The sequence below is a fragment of the Peromyscus californicus genome, unplaced genomic scaffold, assembly GCF_007827085.1.
Source record: "Peromyscus californicus insignis strain IS unplaced genomic scaffold, ASM782708v3 Scaffold_6__1_contigs__length_162567912, whole genome shotgun sequence".
Classification (NCBI taxonomy): domain Eukaryota; kingdom Metazoa; phylum Chordata; class Mammalia; order Rodentia; family Cricetidae; genus Peromyscus; species Peromyscus californicus.
In genome coordinates, this window is record NW_026294584.1 from 51984917 (window position 1) to 52009407 (window position 24491).

The window sequence follows — 24491 nt, forward strand, 5'->3', positions numbered from 1 at the left end:
GGCAGGATCTGTGGTCTGTACCAATACTCTGAGTACACCTTTGAGTCAGGGGTTTCTACTTGATAACTAGTGAACTTTGAGGCAGTTGTCTGCAAAGCAGATAGTGTTTTCCATCCAGCTGGTGTCTGGTCCCTGGGTTCTGTGGGATATCCAGAATGCCCCGATCTGTATCATCCCTGAAGTATGGATTGACAAAGGTATACAGAGGGAAACCATAAAGGAGTTCTTTCCCTGAGGAATGCTTATTAGAGGAGCAGCCAATGGTTACAACCATTTTGCTTCTCAGTGATCATTGGTACCGACTGTCTGTTGCTGTTTCTGGGGGAAGCTAACATAAATGTTTATTGACAACACAGTCATCAAGAAAATAAAGTTGCTGATTCATTGCCTTGCCCCGAAACCCTTTGTTTCTCCCTCTGCTTCCTTCCTCTTTATAAAGGCACATTCTGAGAAAGAGCACATTTGGGGACCCACTTGATGTGACCTGCTGCTGGTTATCATTTCTTCCTCCACCACCTGCATACAGATCAGGACTCCTACCGGGGCAGGAGATCAACGCTCTCTGTCCTCCAGACGACCACCCCTCTGGGGTCTCAGGGGAACAATGGAAGTTTTGGGGTTTCTCAAGTTGGAAGCGAGTGGCACCATGGTTACTCTGACCCTGTTTGTGGCTCTCCTGGCCCTCCTGAAATGGTAAGTGCCGCCAACCCTCGGGAGTGTGACATGGCTAGAACGTCGGCGGCCCTGGAGCCTGTGGTGCCGGGTGGGGTGTGCGGGCATGTGTTTTTCTTCCTGTCTAATCTAGAGGGGGTTGGGTGTTAACACAGCTTCAGAATTAAAAGCAAACAGCCAGGTTAATCTTTTGCTAAAATGCATGAGATTCAAGTGTCAGGAAATGCTGGTGATTCAGTGACTGGGAACGCTACACATAATTAAGTCTGAAAGAGATGGAAAAAGAAGAAAATTGGAAAGGCATTAGGTATGGCTGAAAGTGTTTCCTCAAGCCCTGTCATATCGTCTCACCTTGCTTTTTGAAATCCTTTCTTCATGTTGGGTTTACAACGGATTCAGCCTCTTGGTTCACAGCACATTAAAGACATGGAACCTCGTTGGCGAACAAACTCTGTAGCAAGCTGGTGGCAGGGATGTCGGCAGGCTTAAGGACCAAGTGGCAGAATGAATTTCCTAAGGTTCTAATACATTATAGAAGGGAATACGTTGCAAATGAGGTACAAGATGCAGCGCCCAGGAAGCTGGGAATCCTGGAAGAATCTCGAATTTGAGCTACACAGCCTCTCCCCGGCCGGTTTGTTAATTCAACAGCAGATTTCTTAATCCGGCCCCAGTGCCGACTGTAAGGGAAAGACCTCACAGTGAGCTACGTTTGTGTCTATGCAGCCTGCCAGTTACACTTCCTAGAGCTGCCCATGTATTCCCAACCACCTGGATTTAGGTCTCTCCGGGCTTTAAGGGGAAAGCGGAAAAAATAATAGAGTTGGGAGAGAGTTTCAATGTATGTTTCTAGTGGTAATAAAGCCTGCTGTAGATTAATAACTGGGAAGGCACTTTGAAAAACATCAAGCATTATGCAAATGTGAGGTATTATTCTTCTGGAATTTGCATAGCCCAAAGTGGAATGCACGTTTGATGTTCTCTGATGATGAAATGACTTCTTGGAAATTGGCTCTGAAACCCGGCTTCAATCCCAGCGCTCTTTGGCTCTTTAACTGGTTTAATTATTTTTTGAACTTTTCTGTCTCAGCATGGCCTATCTGGCACTGAAACTAGCCACATGTGAAAACAAGAGCAAATGCTTACCCCTCGCCCCCCGAGCCTCGTAAACCACTTCAATGCGCTTTTGTGCCCTGTAGAATCCAAAACAAGGCACATAACATGCAGTAGGTGCATAATAGATGTCAGCCACTATGACTCCAACCTCCGGAACCGAAAAGCAGAGGAAAACGTGTTTGGGTGTGGGGAGGATAGCTCAGAGGAGGAGCACAGGAATAGCATGTGTGATGTCCTAGGTTTGAACCCCTGCACTGCGAAAGAGAAGTCTTTAGTGGTTGGCTTTCTGTGTATTCTCTTCTCTCATTAACGTTCTGATTGTGGGCTGGGGCTGTAGCTCAGTGCTTGCATACCGTTCACAAAGCCCCAGTGGGGCGGAATCCCTGGCACCACATAAATACTGGGCATGGTGGCATAAATCTGTAATCCCCAAACTGGGGAGGTAGAGGCAGGAGGATGAGAAGTTTAAGGCCATCCTTAAGCAACCCAGACTATATAAGGTCTTGTCTCAAAAAAGAAGAAAAGGAAACGCGTCATCAGCTGTGTCCTGTGGTGCTCAAAGCCGTACCCACCTGAGTCTCCCAGGTGGTCCTGCAGCATCAATGCCTCCCTGATACACATTTCTACATCCCCTCTCTGTGTCTTTTTCATTTCTGTGTTAATTCTCAGCTCCGTGCCTGACATATAGCATGGCCTCAATAAATGTTTGATGAGCGAATGAGTGAGTTGCATATGCTACCATTACTCTGATGATGGAAAGGGCCCATGTCGCGCTCAGATAAGCTGTGTGGCTGGGTGTTCCCAATCAGCTTTCTGCAGAGACTCAGGGACACACCACCCGGCAAGGCAGCTGCGTGTGTGTAATCTACTCCCAGGCCCTATTAATAACTAGGTTCAAAGACGCAGAGTGAAGATAGAGGCACGGAGCACAGGTGGTGAATAGGAAGTGAGTATAGCATCCATTTGTTATCGCAGAAACATTTATCGACCTGTTAATGTGTGCCAGCATGGTGGGAGGTCTTAGTATAAGGTCGGAGGAACAGGAGATCTGGATCAAATGAGCCAAGGACAGGGCAACATGGCTGTGGCGGAGGTGGGGTGGGGGTGGAGCTCAGTGTCTGCAAAGGTGAAAATTGCTGGGGAAGAAACAGTGGAGAGCATGGCTGTGGCCATGGCTGTGACTCTGGTACTCTTGTATGTGTGCCTCCACTCAGCTCAGTGACAATCATGCTTGGACCACCCATGTTCCTATTCCACGCAAGACGCTAGGCAGCCATTAGAAGCCCCCAGTTTGACTTTGGCAAGGCTTCCAACCCTCTGGCTACATTTCCCATGAGCATCTATATATATGCGTGTGTGTGTCTCTCTAGGGGAGGAGGTCAAAGGCCAGGAATTTGAGGTAAAGAGAGACCCTCATAGTCATCTTCTACCCAAGAGGGTTTGTAAAGAGTGGTGTGTTCTAACGGGCTGTCTACCAGGGGTATCCAACCTTTGGATACTGGCACACAACATAGTCATCTGTCAAGTTCATAGCTGAGAACTATGCAATTGAGTTACAAAAGAAAATCACACACATACAAAACTCATGTTTTAAGGAAGCGTAAGGACCGGTGGTGGGGGCACATGCCTTCAATCCCAGCACTCAGAATGTAGAAGCAGGCAGATCTCTCTGAGTTCAAGGCCAGTCTGGTCTACAGAGCTAGTTCCAGGACAGCCATGGCTGTTATTCAGTGAAACCCTGTCTTGAAAAAAAAAAACCCAAATAATAATAATAATAATTAATAATAATAAAAGTTAAGTTTAAGATTTTGTGTTGGACTGAATTTATGGATATCCTTGTCCATATGTGTCCTGTGGGATGATGGTTGGATGCACCTAACTGACCTCCTTTAGGAGATCCCTCTGACCAGTCCAGGGGAGACTGAAATGGATAGCCTAACTGCTGAGCAGATAAAGGCACCAGAGACTTGAGGTTGTGTCCTATCCCTTCAAGCCTGTGAGTCTCTCAAGGGCTTGTGCAGGATCTCCTTTCTCATTGCGATTCTGGAAGCATGGAGCTGTAGCAGAGGCACTGCTAATGTTTGGCTGAATGAGGTCAATCTGACAAGTCCATATTCACCAGCTCCAGATTCCCCCAAGTGGCCTCTATTACTTCAGCCACTCCGTCTCCCCAGTCTCTCCCGACAGCCTGCGCATTGGTCACACTCGACTGGGCAATGCCTTGAATGTCTCATGTCGCACACAGTCAGTCTGCTTGTTTAGAATACCCTTTCCTCTGTTCTGTCCTTCAACACTGAGCTCAGGGGTGTGTTCTTGGTGGGGCATCCCTCCAGGACACAGAGAAGCCCACCTCTGTCTGCTTTCTCCTTCACTCACAAAGCCTGGCACATAGATGTCTAATAAATGCTGGCAGAAGGTCCCGAGTCTCTGCCAGTCCTTTCTTCCTTGGCCTTCGGTTAGACTTCAGGGTCGCACAGAAATCCAAACCTTACACCATGAGCCTCACTTGCTTCCTGAAGACCTCATGTGTGTGGTGTGAGGCAGCTTGGTGCTGCCTTTATAATTATTTCACCTTGTAGAGCAGAGACCACGGACTTAATAATAGGTAAATGATTATTAAGTATTTGAGTGGATTTGGGAGAAAGACAAAATAACTCCATTTTACTTAAAGGGAGACTGCTATAAACTAGGTGTGATTTTTTTTTTGATCATTTTCCCCAAACTGAACTTGTAGCATGCATCTTAAAAGTTCTTATTAATAAAATCAAACCTGAGCCAGGTATTGGGGTGAACTGGAAGATCAGAGAGACAGAACAAGCCACAGCCACCTCAACTCACCGGATCCTCAACTGATCCTGTTTCCTCAGACTGGAGGCCTCTGAGTCCTCATCCAGAATGGGTCTCAGCTGAACTGCTGCTCAAAACCTAAAAACTTAACCAGCCAAATGCTTAACCAGCCAAATGCTTCTAGTTTTTGGTCTTCACGCCTTATATATCTTTCCTTTCTACCGTCACTCCCTGGGATTAAAGGCTCGCTTTCCGGGATTAAAGGTGTGAGTCACCATGCTTGGCTGTATCCTTGAACACATGGGTTTCTGCCTCTGGAATGCTAGGATTAAAGGTGTGAGTGCCACCATTTTCTGGCCTTTGTATCTAGTGGCTGTTCTGTCTCTGACCCCAGATAACTTAGTAAAGGGTGCAGAATGTTTTGGGGAACACAATATCACCACATTGAACTGGTACCATTTTTTGATGATATCCATTTAAGTTGACTGATGCTTGGTTAAGTGGCATGATCTGGGGCATTGGTAGGTCAGGGATGCTTCACTAGGACTGGGGATGGAGTTGGGGTCATCGATTATGTTAGCAGCAAGGATATGAAGCTTTTACTACAGTGACTAGCGCACACACACACACACACACACACACACACACACACACACACACTATATACACTGGGTGCCTTCTTATATTGTCCCCTACCTTATTTACTGAGACAGGGTCTTTCACTGAGCCTGGAGTCCACGGATTCTGCCGCACCTGTTTTCTCATGTTCGATGCTAGGGGTCCTAACGCAGGCCTTCATGCTGTACCCACTAAGCCATTGTCTCGTCCCTGTTAGGTTACAACCCACTTGTCATCTGGTGACACAGCTCACTGGTAGAGTGCTTGTGTAGCATGAACAAAACCCGGGTTTCATACCCAGCACTGAGATGGGGGTGGGGGAAGACGTCACTTTTCTGAATAAAATTGTTTGAAATTCTTACTCCAAGAAGTAAGTTGAGTTGAATATTGCTTAAGGCACCCTTAAGTACAAGTGTGTTTCAACTTTCAAGCAATGCCTCAGGCCTGGCAGCTGGATTCCTGGGGTAGATAAAGATTTCTTTATCCCGTCAGAAAGAGTGTGAGGAAAAAGCCCAACTATTAATAATAGGCTTCTTTCAGTAGTGGGGTCAGGGGAGATTTTTTTCTTCTTTCAGCCTTTCTGTAGCTTTCCTATTTCTTTAAGGAGTGTGAATACTTAACAACAACAACAGCAACAAAAGTAATTTTGCTTAAAAAAAAAAGTGGGAGATTGCTCCTTTCAACAAGTACAGGGGGACCCAGGAAGCAACTGTGTTCCTTGGGCATGGAGGTTTGGAACCTGGGGTGCCAGTCTTGTGTGGGGAACTGGAAGGGTGGTGTGATCAGCACGGAAGGCAGTATGAAGAGGGCAGAGCATAAGCCCTCAGAGGTGAACACGGTGAGGCACGGGGTCTCTCTTGGGAAGGTGGAAGGGCTTTAACGCCGGGCTGTGCTGAACGCTCTGGCTTTAGGCTGCGGAGGTCTGCCTTGGTTCAACATTTACACAGGAATCTGAGTGAGGTGGTGTGCTGATAAATGCTTCTAAGTCTAGTTTAAATTAAAACGTGTTTGAGGATTATTAGGACTTGAGATTATCTTGGAAAACCCCACCCCTGTGCTCAGAAGTTTCTCAGAAGAGAGCTTGCTTTCTGTGTGAGAGAATGAGTTCCAGTCCTAGAGCCTTATCTCCTGCCAGGACATATTTAAGATAAACCACTGGGGTAGAATGTGGGTGCCAGATAAGAAACCCAGAGCACGGCAGAGCAAGAAAAGCATTTCAGTCAGCCCTCTATATGTTCAGGTCTGTATTCATGGATTCAACCAACCTCAGATTAAAATACGAAAACAAAATAAAACAAATATGGTAGAAATTTAAAAAAAAAAAAAAAAAGGGCTGGAGAGATGGCCCAGGGGCTGAGAGCACTGGCTGCTCTCCCAGAGGACCTGAGTTCAAGTCCCAGCACCCACATGGCAGCTCACAACTGTCTGTAACTCCAGTTCTAGGGGATCTGACACCCTCACACGGACATACATGTAGGAAAAACACCAATGCATGTAAAAATAAATAAATCTTAAAAAAAAAACTAAAACAACAAATTTGACTTCGCCACACGCAGACGTACACTGGATCTACCAGCACAAAGCAACGCTGTGGTACATCCTGCCACGTCACAGCTCCTCGGCCTCTGCCCATCGCTAGACTGAGCTTTGCCTGCCTGGTACGTCATTGGCATGTGATGGGGCTAGGTCTATGATGCTTGCACCTGTATTGAACATGTGCAGATTTTGCCTTGCTATCGTTCCCGAAACAACAGAGCACAGCATTTACTTAGCATGTCCATTCATCGTACCGTCTATTATAAGTCGTCTAGAGGCCGGGCGGTTGTGGTCCATGCCTTTAATCCCAGCACTCGGGAGACAGAGGCAGGCAGATCTCTGTGAGTTCGAGGCCAACCTGGTCTACAGTGCAAGATCCATGACAGACACCAAAACTATGCAGAGAAACCCTGTCTTGGAAAAAAAAAAAGTCGTCTAGAGGTGATTTAGAGCACAAAGGAGGATGTGTGTGTATACAAAGTCTGAATCAGTTTCTGTAAGGGACTAAAGGATCTTGTGTTTTGATGTCTGTTGAGGGTCTTGGAAATTAGGCCGTGTGGATACATGGTCAAGGGACACTTGTGTTTCCTGATATAATCAGAGGTAGAAGGACAAAGTGGCCAGGATCACGAAGTCAGCATTCACAGACCCAAGATCGGTTTGGTCACCGTTCCCAGTTTTTTGTTCCTAACCATATTTGGAGTGTTAGCGCTAAGCCCGCCCTTCTTGGAGATTTATAGAAGATCAAGGGCCCTGGAAAATTCTGCAGGAGAGAAGCCTATTCAACTTCATTTACTCCGGTATTCCCACATTTATTCGATGGAGTAATGCTGTACGCAGCCACGGTGGGAGAGAAAGACAAGCCCTTCCCCCGGGAAAGACAGCTTGCTGCATCTTTGGGCTGGTAAAAAGTAAAGATTGCTGCAGAGAGACTGAGAGGTTAAAGTTACCCTTTTTTAGACCCTCGGGTTCCAAGGGTTGATGTATTGCTCCCCACAGGACAGGAAAGCTATGGAGTCTAGAGGCAGAATTAGGGCCCGCAATGAGTTCTGGCTCAAAGTTCAACATCAGAGGTACAGCAAACAGCACATTGGCTCAGTCAGGAGGCAGGGATGCGGCTCTGGGAGTGTGTGAGCGACCCTGCCACCCATCAGGGATGCTACCAAAACACGTGGGCATGGAGTAGGCTGCAGCAAAGATGGCCACAGAACCTTCTGGACCTGGATGGCTTTGACATTGTTCGATGTAGGTCTATGTGGACCTAGATACTGCTCCTGAAAAATTGGCTAAACTCCACATTATCCACAAATGATGATTCTTTCTCTTGTCCAGAGCCCCCCTACTCATTCTAAGTGGCAGCCCCTGGGCCTGACAGAGTGCTCCAGAAGCCTGGAAATGCACCCCAGAAGCAGTGTGGGGCCCTCACTGGAGCTTTGTGAATGACTCTTGTTTCTCCTCTCCCAGCTCCAGTCCTTCAGCCTTTGCTTTTGCTTTAATTTTTCCCTTTTTGTTCATGTGTGTTTTGTGCATAGATCTACCACCTGCGTGCAGTACCTGAGGAGGGAGTCAGATTCCCTGGGACTTGAGTTACAGAAGGTTGGGAGTGGCCATGTGGGTGCTGGAGATTGAACCACAGTCCTTTAGAAGAGCAGCCAGTGCTCTTAACAACTGATGCATCTCTGCAGCCGTTAGCCTTTGTTTTTATTGTTGCTGTTTTTGGTTTATTTGTTTGTTTTTTGAGACAGGGTCTCACTACATAAACCTAGCTGGCCTGGAACTTGCTATTCGATCAAGTTGACCTCAGACTCATACACATCCCCCTGCCTTTGCCTCCTGAGTGCTGGGATTATCAGCATATACCATGCCTGACCTGTTTTTGCTTTTTTGTTTTTTTGACACGGGGTCTCATAGCTCATGCCAGCTTCTAATTCACTATGTAGTCAAGAATGACCTGAAACTTCTGATCCTCCTGCCTCTGTCTTTTGAGGCACGACAGCCACGTACCACTCTGCCCCTGCTTTACATCGTCTTGGGGATCAAACCTAAGACCTCCCGTGTGCTAAGTAAGCACTCTGTCAGCCGAGCTATGTCTCCAGCCCTGTCAGCCTTTCTTAGTCACCTGCCAGTCAGACATGACTTTGCCAGCAGATGGGCCTTTGCTGGTGCTCGAAACGCAGGCAAAAACAGAGTGGGCAGTTTAGAAGAGGAAGACTATTTCAGGTGAGGCGGGAGCCCAGGCAAAGGCCCATTAGAGTTGGTAACATTCAGTGGAACAGCACATTAAGAGTGTGAATAATGGGCAGTTTAGAAATACATTTCAAAGGCCGTGGATAATTTCCAGTGCCTCGGAGCTCCCAGAGAAGGATGCATGCTGCTCCGCCCTTTTGCTTTTTTGCATTTTTGCCTGGGATACAATGGATACTTCAGTTTAATAAGGCGCTGATGAGTGTGGAGATAAAAACCGTGCCTGCTTATGAAAACTAGGTCTGCACTTCCTTGAGGACTATTTCCACAGAATATTACTGGTTCTTTTGTTTTGTTTTGTTTTCTCTTTTCAATAGTCATGCACAACGTCTCTGTCCTTCTTCTCACTTTATTGATTTTCCAGAACAAGAGTACGAGGTGTGACTGTAAAGCAACGTGACTGATTATTTTAGCATACGCACCAGAACTTATACAGCCAGATGCATTTTATGACCTTCAAAGGCATTCTCCTGGTAGGCTGAGCCCTCACTGCGGATCCACCATGATCAGAAACTGTGTCCTTAGGACTCGGCTACGGGGAAGGCACAAGGTGTCTAGATGTGGGCTCTGGGAAGCCCTCGGGCAAAGCATCTTTGTTGAGAGTGGATTGGTCCTTAAAATTAGCTTCCAATTTGGCAAATAGGTGATTAAACTGGCTAATAGTATTTGCAATCCGAATAAAAGGTGATTATAAACAATAAAGCTTCCGGGCACTATTTGCTCATGGAGGCAAATGAACCAGTTGTGGAAGACTTTGAATTCCGTGGGAGGGCCAAAGTCACTGGGCGGATGATTTTTGTTTTTTCTGTTTTTTTTTTTTTTTTTTTTTTTCGAGACAGGGTTTCTCTGTGTAGCTTTGGAGCCCGTCCTGGAACTCGCTCTGTAGACTGGGCTGGCCTTGAACTCACAGAAATCTGCCTGCCTCTGCCTCCCAAGTGCTGAGATTAAAGGTTTGTGCCACCACCGCCCAGTGTGTGTTTTTGTTTTTCAGAAAACTATGGAAATATTCTCATTCCTTATGGTCATTCCTTCTCTCTGTGTGTCTGTTTGTGCATGTATGTGCACATTAGCACATGTGTGTGCACATGTGTGTGCACACATGTGGGTATAGAGGCCAAAGGTCAAAATCAGGTGTTTTCCTCAATTGCTTCTCTACCTTCATTAAAAAGAAAATTATGTGTATGTACATGTGTCTGGGTGGGAGTGGCAGATGCCCTTAGAGGCCAGAAGAGGACATTGGATTCGCTGGAACCAGAGTTACAGGCAGCTGTGAGACTCCAGATGTGGGTGCTGGGAACAAAGCTGGGGTCCCCTGCAAGAGCAATACATGCTCCCAGCTGCTGAGCCATCTCTCTGGCCTTTCCAGCTTTTTTCTTTTGAGACACAGACACTCACTGAACCTGGAGCTCGCCAACTGGGTAGGCTGGCTAGCAGGAAGTACCAGGGGTTCCCTGTCTCTGCTTCTTCCCCCAGTGCTGGGGTTATAGGTGCGTGGTGGCATGTTTGACTTTTTACATGCATGCTGGGGATCTGAATTCAGGTCTTCATGCTGCGTGGGATGCACTTTACTGACAATTTCCCACCCCTCCTTTCCTTATCCTGGAAGGAGCTTGGGCCCCTCGTGGCATCCAGTCTTGAAGCAGGGGGATCAGTTGCTTTTAGGCTCCATGACTGCAGCATTGAAGGGAGAGGAGGTTTATTTTGATTCGTGACTCATCCATCCTGGTGGCCACAGGGGCACCTGAATCCATGGTGATAGGGGCTTGCTGCATGGCTACTTCACACCTTGGTGGATCAGTAAGCTGAAACTCAGGCCAGAACCTGAAGTGGCTATCACCTTCAATGCTTACCCCCCAGCAACCTACTTCTGTTAGCTAGGCCATAGTCCCGGAGAGTCCACAAGTATCCAGAACAACGCCATCACTGGGGACCAAGGATTCAAACACACCAGCTGCGGGAGCCATTTCACATCAAAAGCACATCAGGCAGAGACGAAACAAGAATCTCAGAATCTCACTTCTTCCATCAGCAAAGCCAGTTTTCCATCTGTGCCTCACTGAGCTACTCGGGGACCTGTGTGGTGTTTGCTTAGGAGGAAGCAGAATTGGCTTTCCCAGAAATAGAGCTACTGAGTGTCCCCTTTCCTTGTCCCCAGATACCCCCAAGAACAAACAAATAGGCTATCATTTGCCATTTAAGGGAAGCACTCATCTCTGGGGACCCTGGTAGGCTTTCAGGGACTTGTTCCTTGTGGCAGGGATAACTTGTACGCAAAGTGTCTTTTGGGAGCTGAAGACAAAGGGCAGATGCCCATGCGGTCATTGGCTCGTATTTCAGTTATGGGGTGGGGCGCTCATGGCTCCTGGTACATCAGCACTGTGTGATGTTGTACAACTTTCTGGTAGGAGGGGTGAGAAGGACAATGGGGCATTTTTGGTTTGTCACTAACCTAAGTGGAGTCCAGCTCCAGGCCATACTGATGAGCCATCTCACCCCTCCTTGACAGCCTCACACAAAGACATGCTTCTGAAATTTCATCTCCATGGAGTGCCAGCTCCTGAATGAAGTCCCAGAAGGAGGCCGCCTCCCTATTTTTTAAAGTATTTGGGAAAATGGTGTCAGAGATGATTCAAAAAGCTAAGTCAACCTCCTGGAAGGAACGGCTTCTCCTCTACCCAAATCCTCCTTCCTGAGGGTAGCACAGACACCCTTGGAAAAGAGCCAGAGAGCGCCAACACTGCACCATAACCTATCAGCAGCTGTCTCCGCATTCTGGTCAGAGAGTATCCTAAACTCTTCCCTGTGGTTCTCTTCTGCCTGCCACACAGCACCCTCCTCTCCCCCATAAGCCCTGCTGCCAGAATACCTCCTCTGGCTGTCACATCCTACCCACCCTTCAAAAGCCTGCCTCGGTGTTCTTTTTCCATGAAGGACCCTTTGGCCAGGCCAGTATGCAATGAGCCTTGTCTTTCTGCCCCGTTCGCTCTAGATGCTACGGCATTATTTTGTCGCACATGCCTATCCTGTCTTCCTGGCTGTATGCCCCGAGGGAAGCATCTGAGTTAAAGCCACAAGTGCCTCATCGCTGCTCAGTAAATATCACTCACCGTTATGATGCCCAACTAACTGCTACAGCACCATTGCTTCATGGGATACTGTTACAGAGATGGCCGGATGTGCACTTGCATATGCAAGGGAGGGTGGGATCAGTTTCCTTCCTTTGTGCCCACTAACGCCACTGTATTTCCAGCACCTGGCAGAATGCCTTGCTTGTGACTTCTACTTGAAAGAGTAAATAAACTCTCTGTTCATTCAAGCATTGAATGCCAAAGGTTTTCTGGACTGTGTACTGGTCTGCCTCGTGGGTATGCTGTGGGTAGCCGTCCCATGAACTCAGGGAGGTAAAACATTAGAAATGAGAGAACAAGACTAAGAAGATGGGATGGGATGGGATGCTGACGTGGTAGAGGAGGTGGTGAGTGGTAGAGTATCCTGACTCCCTGGGAGCGGAGAAGGGGCACGTGGCCACCTGTAGAGAGGGAGCAAAGAGCAGACATTGCTCCATATTGTCCTATTGATCACCAGCCCTGGTAAGTGTAGAGCAACGGCATCTAAACTCTTCGCCAACATCCGCTGTTGATATGATTGTCCCCATAGGTCCAGGGCTCTACTGTCCCCACCACAATGTGTATTTATGTAGCGATTGCTTGATCTCTCCCATTGTAATTATTCAGCTACAAGCCAATTGGAAGCCCTGCCAAGGAGCAGAACTGATCAATGAGCTAGCCAGCATCTGTGGGCCAAGTTATCATTCCGCTCCAGGGCAAAAAGGCTTGACATTTTAGCTAACCTGCACCCTCCTATTGTCAATGAATGCACAGTTTACATCAGGCTCCCTGAGATGTGGTAAATACCCCGCACACCACTCTCCCACCGTCACAAATGAACAGGCAACGGGCCACAGGCTGCAGAGCTTTGAGGAGGGACTCTGATCGCTTGCACACCTTAACGCTCGCTGACCCCACAGACAACGGGCACTTTAGTAACCACATCCCCTGACAGAAGGGACTGTGGAGGTCGGGGGTGGAAAGCTCTCAGGAAAAGTGTCGTGCTCTGGGAAGCAGCCAGACCTCTCATTTAGGGACCAACAATTTCCTGCAGAGCGATGTTGGGCAGGTCACATTTCCTTTCTTGTTTCCTGTGGGTAAGAGAAGGTCAACAGCCTCCACTTCTCTGCACACACATACTTTCCACCTCGTCACTCACCGGCTCTCTGGGACTCCATCTTGTCTTTTTTCCTGTCTCTCATCCCTACAGCTAGTCTAGACCCTAGGTGGCTCTGGACCTGTCCCTTCTCTCTCGGCCCTCCTGTGGCTGAGGTCTTCTAGAGAGTCTGAGGCTGGGGAGCCTCCCCTGCTTGCCCTGTCTCCAGTTCCTCAAATTCACCCTGCACCTCCAGTCAGGAGACCCCACAAGCAGCTAACTGCACCCCAGTGTGAAAAAAGAAACTTTCCCTGGGCCTCCTTCCCTCAAATCAGCTCTTCCTGGCTCAGCTCATGAGGGCTCTTGGGGACCTGTCCTTGTCGGTGCGTCTCTGGCCACTTCTCAGCTGTCCTCATTTTTCTTCCCAGTTCCTCTCTGCTCCACTGCTTACTGCCCACTTGCCGCTCTCTCGTGGGAAGCTCACCTCTTCACTCAGCGGACAGCTTCATCGGTTGCATTCCCAGGCTCTTGTCTCCTCACACCGATTGCCTTCTCTCTCTCTGATCACCCAATAGCTTCCCCATGTGAAGGTGGGTCCCCCAAGGGCAGGAGCAGCTATTACTCACTTAGTTGGAATATTCAGTATTCAGCCCAAACCCTCGATACACTCCTATTGGGCAACAGGCACTCAATGACCTGGTCGACTGTCCCGAATGAAAAGACACACTCTATAGGACTTTGTGGGGCATAAATGAGCCCTCAGTGCATGTCACTGTCCTTTGACACTTCGACTGTCATCCTGGGGACACCACTCAGTGCTGGCTGAGTGCCGCTGGGACCAGCCACCACCCTCATTTGTTATATGATGAGAGTTCATCTGGATTTTAAGAGCTTTTACCTTTGTGAACTGAGCTCTGGTGTGGGTTGAAGTTCCTCTCTGTCCTATTTATTAGAGAAAAGATGTGAAGCATCACAAAGTGGGCAGCTGAGCCCATTCAGGAAACAACACACTCTCAATGCATTAGCAGCTTTCCAGTCCTCAGACACCTTACTCTGACCTGCCTCTCCCACTTTCTATAATGGTTCCGAGCTTATGCTTTGTGATGACCTGGGCTCAAATCCTAGCAGACCTTATGACCTTAAGACCGTAAACAAGCCAGGTAAGACACTGTGCCTCAGTTTACACAAGTGTAAAATGTGTGTGTGTACACACACACACACACACACACACACACACACACACACACACACACAAATGGGAATACAGGAGTACAGTACAGGAAGTGCCGTGGGCAATTTTACCAAGGCCAGAGTGTCACAGCCAGCTTTGAGCCTCAGACCTTTTATTTTCCATATGATGAAGAGGAGGTGGCCATACTTCCCCATCTCTTGGAAAGTGAGGACTTTTTGAACAGTACCTTTATTACAACAGCATGTACTATTATTGACCCATTGGTGGCAATGTTTAGTCCCTATCAGCTCTTAGTTATTTCAAAATCTCTTTCTTGAAAAACTGCTTTGCAAAGCAAGCCCCCAACTCAGTCTGCTTCCCAGAAAATGTTCAAGTTTTCCCATGTCAAAACTGACATTCATCATCTGACTTGATCGGCCTTCCCTTGGCTGCTGCTTGTCTTGCCTTGGGGTTTGAGAACTTGAAGTGTAAATGATGTGTGGCAAATTGGCACATAAACCCTGTAAAGCCCTTCCTCTTTCCCCTCATAGGGTAGGCACTGTGTTTCCTGATCATTGTAGCCTAAGCCCAACTCTCCCCATCCTTTACCACAACACCCAAGAGGTTTCTTTACACCTTGCTTATCTTCCATCTTAGACCAAGTGAATCATCCAGTTAGCTAGCCAATAAACTAACCAGCTAATCAACCAACCAGTAAACTAACCAAATAACCAGCCAGCTAACCAAAGAACCCACAATCCTCCACTTACCCAGCTCTTTCTTGACTGTATAGTTTACCCACTCTATTCTTCCTCCCCTGGCCAGCCGAGTGCTTAAAAGAACCCCATGCTTGCCAATGTACCTGTCAGCTCTTGTTGTACTTTGGTTCTGTTGCTATGATAAAACATTGACCAAAAGCAGCTTGGGGACGGAAAGGATTTATTTGCCTTCTAGGTCACAGTCCATCATGAAGGGGAAGTCAGGGCAGGAACTGGAACAGGGCAGGAACCTGGAGGCAGGAACTGAAGCAGAGCCCATGGAGTGCAGCTTACTGGCTTGCCCTCCTTGGCCTGCTCAGCCTGATTTCCTATACTACCCAGGACCACCAGGGTTGGCACCACCCACAGCGGGCTGGGCCTTCTTACATCAGTCCAATCAAAGAAACGCCCCACAGGCTTCAGTGATGCTGGCCTCTTGTTGATAACAGGTGATTCTTCAGCTCCAGCTGCCTAGAAGCCACTGATTATTAATTAAAATATACTACACAAATGGCCCTGGTAGTCTTTTAAAGACTCAGACTTTGCTCTGACATTTCACAAGCCAGCCCTCCATTATCCACACCACTTTCCGCATTTGTTTACAAACTCCCCAGGACAGCCTATTAAACTCTGAGCAATGACCAGCTTTTCTAGCCCAGAGTTCCAAACTCCTTCCACAATCTTGCCCAAAAGAATGTGGTCAGGACTGTGTTGGCCATACCTCATGATCCTGGTACCAACTTCTGTATAAGTTACTTTCTGTTGCTGTGATAAAACACAACAATCAAAAACTACTTATGGGAAGAGTTCATTTTGGCATATGGTTCCAAAAGGATGAGAGTCTGTCATGGTTGGAAGACATGGCAGCAGGCAGGATGGAGCAGGAAGCTGAGAGCTCAAACCTTCAACCATAATCAGGAAGGGGTGAAAGCAAACAGGAAGTGGAATGAGACAAAAACTATTTAAAGCCAGCTTCGTGTTGCGCTTCCTTTAGCAAGGTTCCACCTTCTACAGTCTCCTCAAACACGGTCACGTGGTGTCAATTACATCCAAACCACCACAGCTTCTCAGTGGGACTTCATTTCCCACTGGAACAACTCATTCTAGCAATACCAATATGCCCCAAGCTTGTTTTATTTATTTATTTATTTATTTATTTATTTATTTATTTAATGTGTATTGGTGTGAGAATGTCAGATCCCCTGGAACTGCATTTCCAGACAGTTGTGAACTTCCATGTGGTTGCTGGGAATTGAACCTGGGTCCTTTAGAAGAACAGCCAGTGCTCTTAACCACTGAGCCATCTCTCCAGCCTCCATGTCCCAAGTTCTTTTTGTTTTGGTTTTTTTTTTTTCGAGACAGGGTTTCTCTGTGTAGTTTTGGTGCCTGTCCTTGGATCTCGCTCTGTAGACCAGGCTGGCCTGGAACTCACAGAGATCTGCCTGGTTCTGCCTCCTGAGTGCTGGGATTAAAGGCGTGCACCACTACCGCCTGGCTATGTCCCAAGTTCTCAACCTCAGTTAAACTCTTCCCATCCTCTGCCTCTAATGTCTGCAATCTTTATTCGTGAAATGTTTGGTCTCTGGGACTGTTGGCAATGTGTCATACATAGCCATCATTTATCACAGCCATTATTTGTACGTCATGAGTAAAAAGGCTGTGCTTACTGATTATGAGCCAGCGGCCCCATTTTATAGATGCAGCAATGAAGATCGAGGAAAATTAAGTGAATATATCTATATCAGTCAGTTATGCTGTATAACAAGCCTCCTGAACTCAGTCACAAACATCACATTTAGTTTTCCCATGGTCTGTGGCTTAGCTGGAGGAGCTCTGTTCTGGGCTGAGAGTGGGGTTTGTGTCTATTCCTTGTGGTTGTAACAGCTGAGGCTTGAGGAAGCTCTCTTCTGGGCCATCACAAGAATGCGGAACACAGAAGAGGAAATAGTAACACTCGAGGCTTTGTTCCAGAACTGCCTTCTGATTGGCTCAGCAAGCTGCAAATTGAAGCCTAATGTGAATGCACTGAGAAAGAAGACGCCACCCCTGTAGTGGGAGGTAGTGGTCTGGCCTGAGCCAAGAATGCTGCTGTATAATTTTGATACAGAAAACTCTTGAAGAATTTACAGCCTTCCATTGCCCCATGTTCCAAGTCCAAGATCATACATTTTCAGTCTTATCTCTGGCAAAAAAAAAAAAAAAAAAAAAAAAGCAAGAAAACAAAACAAAATAGAACAAACAAACAAACAAACAACAAAACCCACTTAAGGCTAACGGACATCTGGATTTTTATTAGCAATGAAAATCGTGAGTCTAAGTAAAGCAGATACCGAGGAGGAATCTGCCCGCTGAGACAGTGGCAGGGCGTCATGGCAGGCCTTGCTGTGGAGAGATGAGCTGGCATGAAGAGTTCCCGAAGCAGAGTTCATCAGAATTCAGTGAGGGACTCAGATTGGACCTGGGCCTAGGAATTTCCATCCAAACAAAGGATTGAGGGCAGGGAGGGCCTGGCTGATGGTGGGTGGGGCATACTTTCAGGGAACCCTGAGCGCTCAACTCCAGTCTAGGACAGCAGGGTGAGGGGAGGCATGTCTGAAGGGAGAGGGCCTGAGGGACCTGGGTGCAGCACACTTGTGTTTTGAACAGCAGCCGGTGCACACCCTTGCAGACTGAGATCTGTGGTGGAGGACATGGTCCTTGTGCTGTGTCAGGCAGAAAAAGATGTATGGATGTAGTTATGCCAAGAACTGGCTGAAATACAAACTTCCGGAGACGCTGTCCTAGTCTCCTGGGTACTAGAGCATCCTGGATTACTAAGGGTGAAATGTTCATTTCTTGTCACTCCCTCTGGGTGTCAGCTACTGGCTTTCAGAAGGAAGGCGGTATCCTCCTATGCCAGGCTTGTGGACACTGAATTTTACGTGGGTTTCAAAGCTAGAAAGAGCCCCTGTCACACCACTCCCCTCCTTCCCTGTGTGCTGCCCCTTCTCCCTGGGAAGCTGCCGGGGAGACTGCGCACCAGGGGCTCTGTGGTCCAGGATCAGACGCGCTCCACTGTCTTTTTCCCTCTAAAGGAGTGCTGACTGAAGCACCTGGAATATAGGTTAGTGTTGTCATATGTGCAGGAAAACCCAGAGAAACCCGGACAAGTGGGACACTCAGTGTGAGCTCAGCGCAAGATGGCTTTGGAGTGGGGCTTCTTCCTGCCTCACCAACTCTGTCTTTGGGGCAGTTAGGATACAGCATATACACACACCACACATGCCACTTAACACACCCACGCACATATGCCACACTCACAGCTAGCCACACCCCCATATCACACACATAGCACATACTATATACACACTTAGCATAACATCATGTACATGCATATAGCATACATGCCACATACATTACACATAATAATATACTCACATGCTACATGTACCACACACATACTGCATGCAAATATACATAATATACAAATATTCATAATACACACACATAATATACATACCCCACACTATACACATATTAAATATATACCACATATATCATATGCATACACACCACACACACCATGCATACCACACATGAACACACATATTGCATACATACCACACAAATAACATACCCACACACACCAACCACATATACTATGTACTACTACACCTGTGAATTAACTACCAGTTTTGATGGTCCTTGGAGCAGGTTGAACCATGTCCCCCTAAAACTCACATCCACTGGAACATCACAATACCAGGAAATGAGTCTCTGCAAATATAATCAAGTGAGGATGATGTCGTGGTTTGAAAGGAAACGGTCCCATAGGCTCATAGGGAGGTGTGGGGCGGAGTGTGTCCCCAGGGGCAGGCTTTGAGGTTTCAGAAGCTCAAGCTAGACCTAGGGGCTCACTGTCTCTTTCTGCTGTCTGCAGAGCCAGACGTAGAACTCTCAGCTACCTCTCTAGCACCATGTCTGCCTGTGTGCTGCCTTGTCCCGCCATGATGATAAGGGACTAACGCTGAACTCTAAGTCAGTCCCAGTTAAATGTTTTCCTTTATAAAAGTTGCCATGGTCGTAGTGTCTCTTCCTAGCAATCAAAACCCTAACTAAGACAGGAGTATCAGAGTGGGCCCAAACCCAGGACTATTGTCCCTACAAATCAGACATTCTGATACAGATTCAGAGAAGGTGTGTCACAAAGTCGAGGCCGCTGACGGGACAGAGGCAGAGAGAAGTTTGAGGGACACATGTACAAGCCAGAGAAAGGCAACAGTTTGTGCAACTTCCAGAAAGTATAAGCAGAGGTGAAGGCTGCTCCTGGGCTCCACAGGGGACAGGCAGCTGGGATGTGGACCACAAGAGCAGGGCTGGTCCGGTCACTTCCCCAAGAGGGAGGGTCTCCCTCAAATGTGCTCTAGATGTCTCTCTGGACTCAGTCTTGGCCTTGGAGAAGAGCTTGGGTCTAAGCCCAGAGTAAGAAACAGGTCAGCATAACTAAAAACGTGCAAGATTACCCCAGTCTACAAGGGGTGAAGCTGGAAGACAGTCATCATGGCCCCCCAAACCAAGGGGGCCCCTGGCTCCCCCATTCATAGGAGAGAGGCTCTTCCCTGTCTCTCCAGTGTGGCATACATGCTTTTAAGCAATGGTTGACATGAATTCTGCGGCTTTCAGAGCCCCACTCCACCCTGGCATTGGCTTCCAAGTGGCTTCAGGTGTCCCTAATCTTTCAAAGGCGCTGTCCTGTGAGGTCTAATGCTGCAGTGAACCCATTTCCCGGGCATTTGTTGGTGTGCTGCAGTACTGACTTGGCCCCAAAGAACCTGAGTTGGCATCCGAGGTGTGAGCAGATGTCAGAGGACACTGGGGCTTCCCGTGGCCCCGGAAGGTGAAAAGGAGGAACAACGTAAACCGTCCTGAAGGCTTTCGGGAGGCTGAGGGAGGTTTGTCGGAATGTGAACAGGACCTTGGGAGAGATGGCCCGGAATTGAATAATTAGTCAGAAACACTATCAGCAGACTGGTTTCTGGGGTGCCATCTGGGAGGGCGGGCAGCAAGTCTCATTCAGCAGCATGGGGAAGGAAATTCACTTTACTGGTCCTGCTGAAGTCAAGCTCAGGGCAGGAGGAAGTTCTAAGGCTACAGGGTACATTATGAGACACTCACTGTCACTAGCTTCCTCAAACCTAGACAAGACCACTCGGGCCTTGTGGTCCAGTAAAGTCTCTAGATCCTTCTCTGTGAGCTTCAGTGGAGCCGGGGACTCATTTTCCTTGTGCTTGAGAGGCTTGGAAAATACCGGCTCTACCTGAACTTCCCACTGTTCTCATGAAAATCAAACATGTGAAAATGTCTGCCTGAGCCCTTTGATACATTAATGAAGAGCCCCATAGCTTCCTTGTTTAGCTGAGGGCTGCTACCTCATCTGGGGTTTTTAGCAAAGCGAGAGGGCTTTTGTTGAGCTTGACAAAGTGATTAATACAGACTCGCGGTGAATTTTGGCTTCTCAACAGCTTTTGATGCTCTGAGATCCCCCAGTGAGGACAACACCATCAATTACCTAAACAAACCACTACCTCCAGGCCTTGGCTATCTGTGAGGCTAGCCTGCTAATTGGCAGACAGAGCAAAAAATGGCCTCCGAGGCCGTGGCCTCAGCCCTGACCTTTCTTGGAGAAGCAAGGCCCTTTAAGTGGCTCTGTGGAGATGCCACCTCTGATCTGAGGTGACTGCATTACTCATCACTTCTGCAAAGCCCTGTGTCCTGGAGTCTGTCCCCAGCACGCTTTGCTTGTCCAAGTCTCTGCAGCTCCTAGAATCAGCCAGATGCAGCCAGGGCTGCACACAGGCCATTGTGGGATGCCATGTTTGGACCTCTGTCTGCTGAGGTAGCTTTTAAAAAGCTAAATACAGGGCCTGGAGAGATGGCTCAGGGTTTAAGGGCCTTCCAGAGGACCCAGGTTCAATCCCCAGCACCCACATGGTGGCTCACAACTGTCTGTCACTCCAGTTCCAGGGGAGCTGACATCCTCACACAGACACACATGCAGGCAAAACACCAATGCTCATAAAAAATAAACTTTTTTTAAGAGAAAGAAAGAAAGAAAGAAAGAAAGAAAGAAAGAAAGAAAGAAAGAAAGAAAGAAAGAAAGAAAGAAAAGCTAAGTGCAGGGAAGGACTGGATGGAGAGATGGCTCAGCAGTTAAGAAAATGTAGAGGACTCAAGTTCACTTCTCAGCACCCACTGCAGGTGCTTCACAACCGTCTGTAACTCCAACCCCAGAAGATCCAATAGCCCTGGCCTCCACAGGCACCCCCTCCACACACACATACTTAAAAAAAAATAAGAAAAAGCCAGGCAGTGGTGGCACACACCTTTAATCCCAGCACTCAGGAGGCAGAGGCAGGAGGATCTCTGCGAGTTTGAGGCCAGCCTGGTCTACAAAGTGAGTTCCAGGACAGGCAGGACTGTTACACAGAGAAACCCTGTCTCAAAAACAAACAACAACAACAAAAAAAACCAACAACAAACCAGCCCCCCTCCCCCGGAAAAGAAAAAACCTTTAATTTTAAAAATATTTGAGGTGCTTGTATTTATACATTTAAGTAAGCCCTTCTCCCCTTTGTTTCCCCCTCAATCATAGAGGAGAGATTAAGGGAAAAGGTTTTCTACTCTATCTCTGTATCTATTGCGTATGTCTAATTTGGTTTTAAAAATACTATTATAGAGGCTGGAGAGATGGCTCAGTGTGTAAGAGCTTATCCTGCTCTTACAGAGGACCTGGGCTCAGTTCCCAGCACCCACGTGGTGGCTCACAATGATCTGTAATGATCTGTTGCAAGGGATCCCATGCACTCTTCTACTTCTACATGTATGTGGTGCACATGGACTCAGGAAAGAACATACACATACACATGAAAAATGTAAATTTATAATTTTTTTTTAAAGATTCATTTACTTATTTTGTATACAGCATGTATGACCAGAAGAGGGCACCAGATCTCATTACAGATGGTTGTGAGCCACCATGTGGTTGCTGGGAATTGAACTCAGGACCTCTGGAAGAGCAGCCAGTGCTCTTAACCTCTGAGCCATCTCTCCAGCCCAGTAAATTTATAATTTATTCATACAATGAAGCAGCTTTCTGTGCTGTGTGTGTGCATGTACACCTAAGGGTGAGCTTTTGTAGCTGCACACCAGTATGTGCAGCCGGAGGTCAGAGACCCTGGGTCATTTCTTATTCCACAAGTGATGTCCAACCTTCGGACATTGCAAAGCAATGTTGTTATCTACAAGGTCCACACCTGAGTACCACACAACTGAGTTTACAAAAAAAAAAATTACAAAAAAACCCCTCATAATGTCTTAAGTAACAATTTTGTGTTGTGTTGGGCCCAACTCATAGCGATCATCTACCAATCTACCACTTGGCTATCATCTGCCTACCTATTTATGCACCATCTATCATCATTGGGTTTTTTTTCCTGGTCAATGGAGTAGCTTAGTCTAGATAAAGTTAGAAAAATAAACAATACTTTAAAAAGCCATACCACCCACCCCAGGAGTATTTCTTAAGGAAAACCACTTAACTGGCACTCTGACATCATTTGATGGCGTTGTTCCTGCTTTTACACTAGAAACAAAGCTTGTATGTACCTACAACATGACTCTACTGTTTGACTCAGTTTCCTTTAATTCTCACTGGCATGGAAAGGCAGGACAGTGTCCTAAGAGCCTTTGGTGGCTGGATGTGTGATGGCAGAGAGCTAGGACCCAAGAGGAGATGGCTGACTCAGCCTCTCTTGCCTGGCCCTCCCAAGCTACCCATCTCACCCCAGCCCACCTCATGCCACCTGTCCTAGGGGGTGTTGGCAGGCTCTTTCTTACGGGGCTGGGTTTTCGGTTTTCATGGGGCACCCAATGGAGAACACATTTGGTGGTCAGGGTGTCTTCCTAAAGTGTTTCTGACAACACCCTGTGGCCTCCTGCACCCCATCCCTCCTCGGGTGCCATTACGTTGTGTCCCTTGGCTACGATGTAATGGTCACATCTCCTGGTTTAACGGCACCATAGAGAGAGGGCCTCCTTATGGGATCCGAGTTGTTTTTGTTCTGGTTTGCTTCAGTTTGTTTCCAAACTAGCTTTTGTAGGAAACAGCTTAGCACCAGTCACCGTATTTTCTGATTCATAACTACAGCTCAGCAGTGAGTAGAATAGCTGAAATAGGAATGGCAGGTTTCAACCGAGCATGCACCCTCTGACAGGGGCCACGTCTTAGCTGCAAGGTTCGGAACGCAAATACCTAATTCACTTTTGCTGCCTGCTGTTGAACTTGCCTAGGCTGTGCATGCCGAGGCTCAGGATGTGATCTCTATGGTGGCCTGGTACCCAGCCCCTGCCACCATGCTGCTGAGTGGGAACACACAGGGAGCCATGAAGGAAGCAGCTACCCGCATGGCAACTCTCTCCGTTCCTAACATGCTGGGCGCATTAGCCCCGAGGGCCACACAGGACCTCTTACACTTCTTTCTTCCCGGAGGATAAACCAAAAACCACAGCTTGGACTAAATCCAAGGTCAAGTGCTGAGCAGCTCTTTGTGGCAGTGACATCATGGCAGGAACAAGAGGTTCATCCAGCCCGAGTGACCACAGGAGCTTTGAGAAAGGACTGAGGTTCCCTTTGCCAGTCTCTGGCCATCGGGTCAAACCGTCAGCCAGGCCGCACCATAAGCAGGCCACAGTTTACACTGTGCCTTGCTCGGACCATCTTCTCAACAGTGACCGTGGACCACGGCTGGTATGGGAGGCTCTACTGCGTGCCTCCCCTTAAGTCTGTCCCTCGAAAGAACTTATCACTGTTGGTTTTCGTTCATGGAAGCAGTCCTGGTTTCCACTTCGGGTCATAACATAAAACTTCTTTGAAAAAAAGGCCCATTTACAAATGTAAAGGGAATGGGGAGGTGACCGAAAGGGAATTGGGAGGTGACGGACCTGGTCAGACACAGGCCTGGCAAAAATTTCCTCAGGCGTCACACACACACACACACACACACACACACACACACACACACACACACACAACTGGCTTTGGAAGAGTAAGGCCATTAAGTCTGTGGGGCATATTGATGCCCCTGGCTTTCCTAGCCTGGAGTCTAGGATTAAAATGGAAAAGTAAGTTAACTCTCTGGACTCTCGTCACCGTTAGCTGGGGACTGCTTTTAACATCACGATGGGTTCTGGAAAGCGCTTACCTACTTGGCTGTGTAGGCCGTAGGCGCCAAAGCCGGTTTGTGCTGCCAGGGCAGAGGCCAACTCTGTGGGAGCATCCTGCCGGCCTCTTGCCACTGCCCCACAGCTACACCATCCATCTGTCTGAAGGAACCTATGACAGTTCACTG

The 24491-nt window shown here is 47.7% G+C and overlaps 1 protein-coding gene across 1 annotated transcript in view; it reads left to right on the forward strand.

Moving 5' to 3' along the window:
* The first annotated feature begins 455 nt into the window (after nt 1–455).
* Tbxas1 (thromboxane A synthase 1) overlaps nt 456–24491 on the forward strand; it is a 172534-nt gene continuing 148498 nt past the window's right edge. The window contains exon 1 of the mRNA XM_052720899.1: nt 456–693. Within this exon, the coding sequence (XP_052576859.1) occupies nt 605–693 (89 nt within the window). The 5' untranslated portion in view covers nt 456–604. The remainder of the gene's footprint in view (nt 694–24491) is intronic.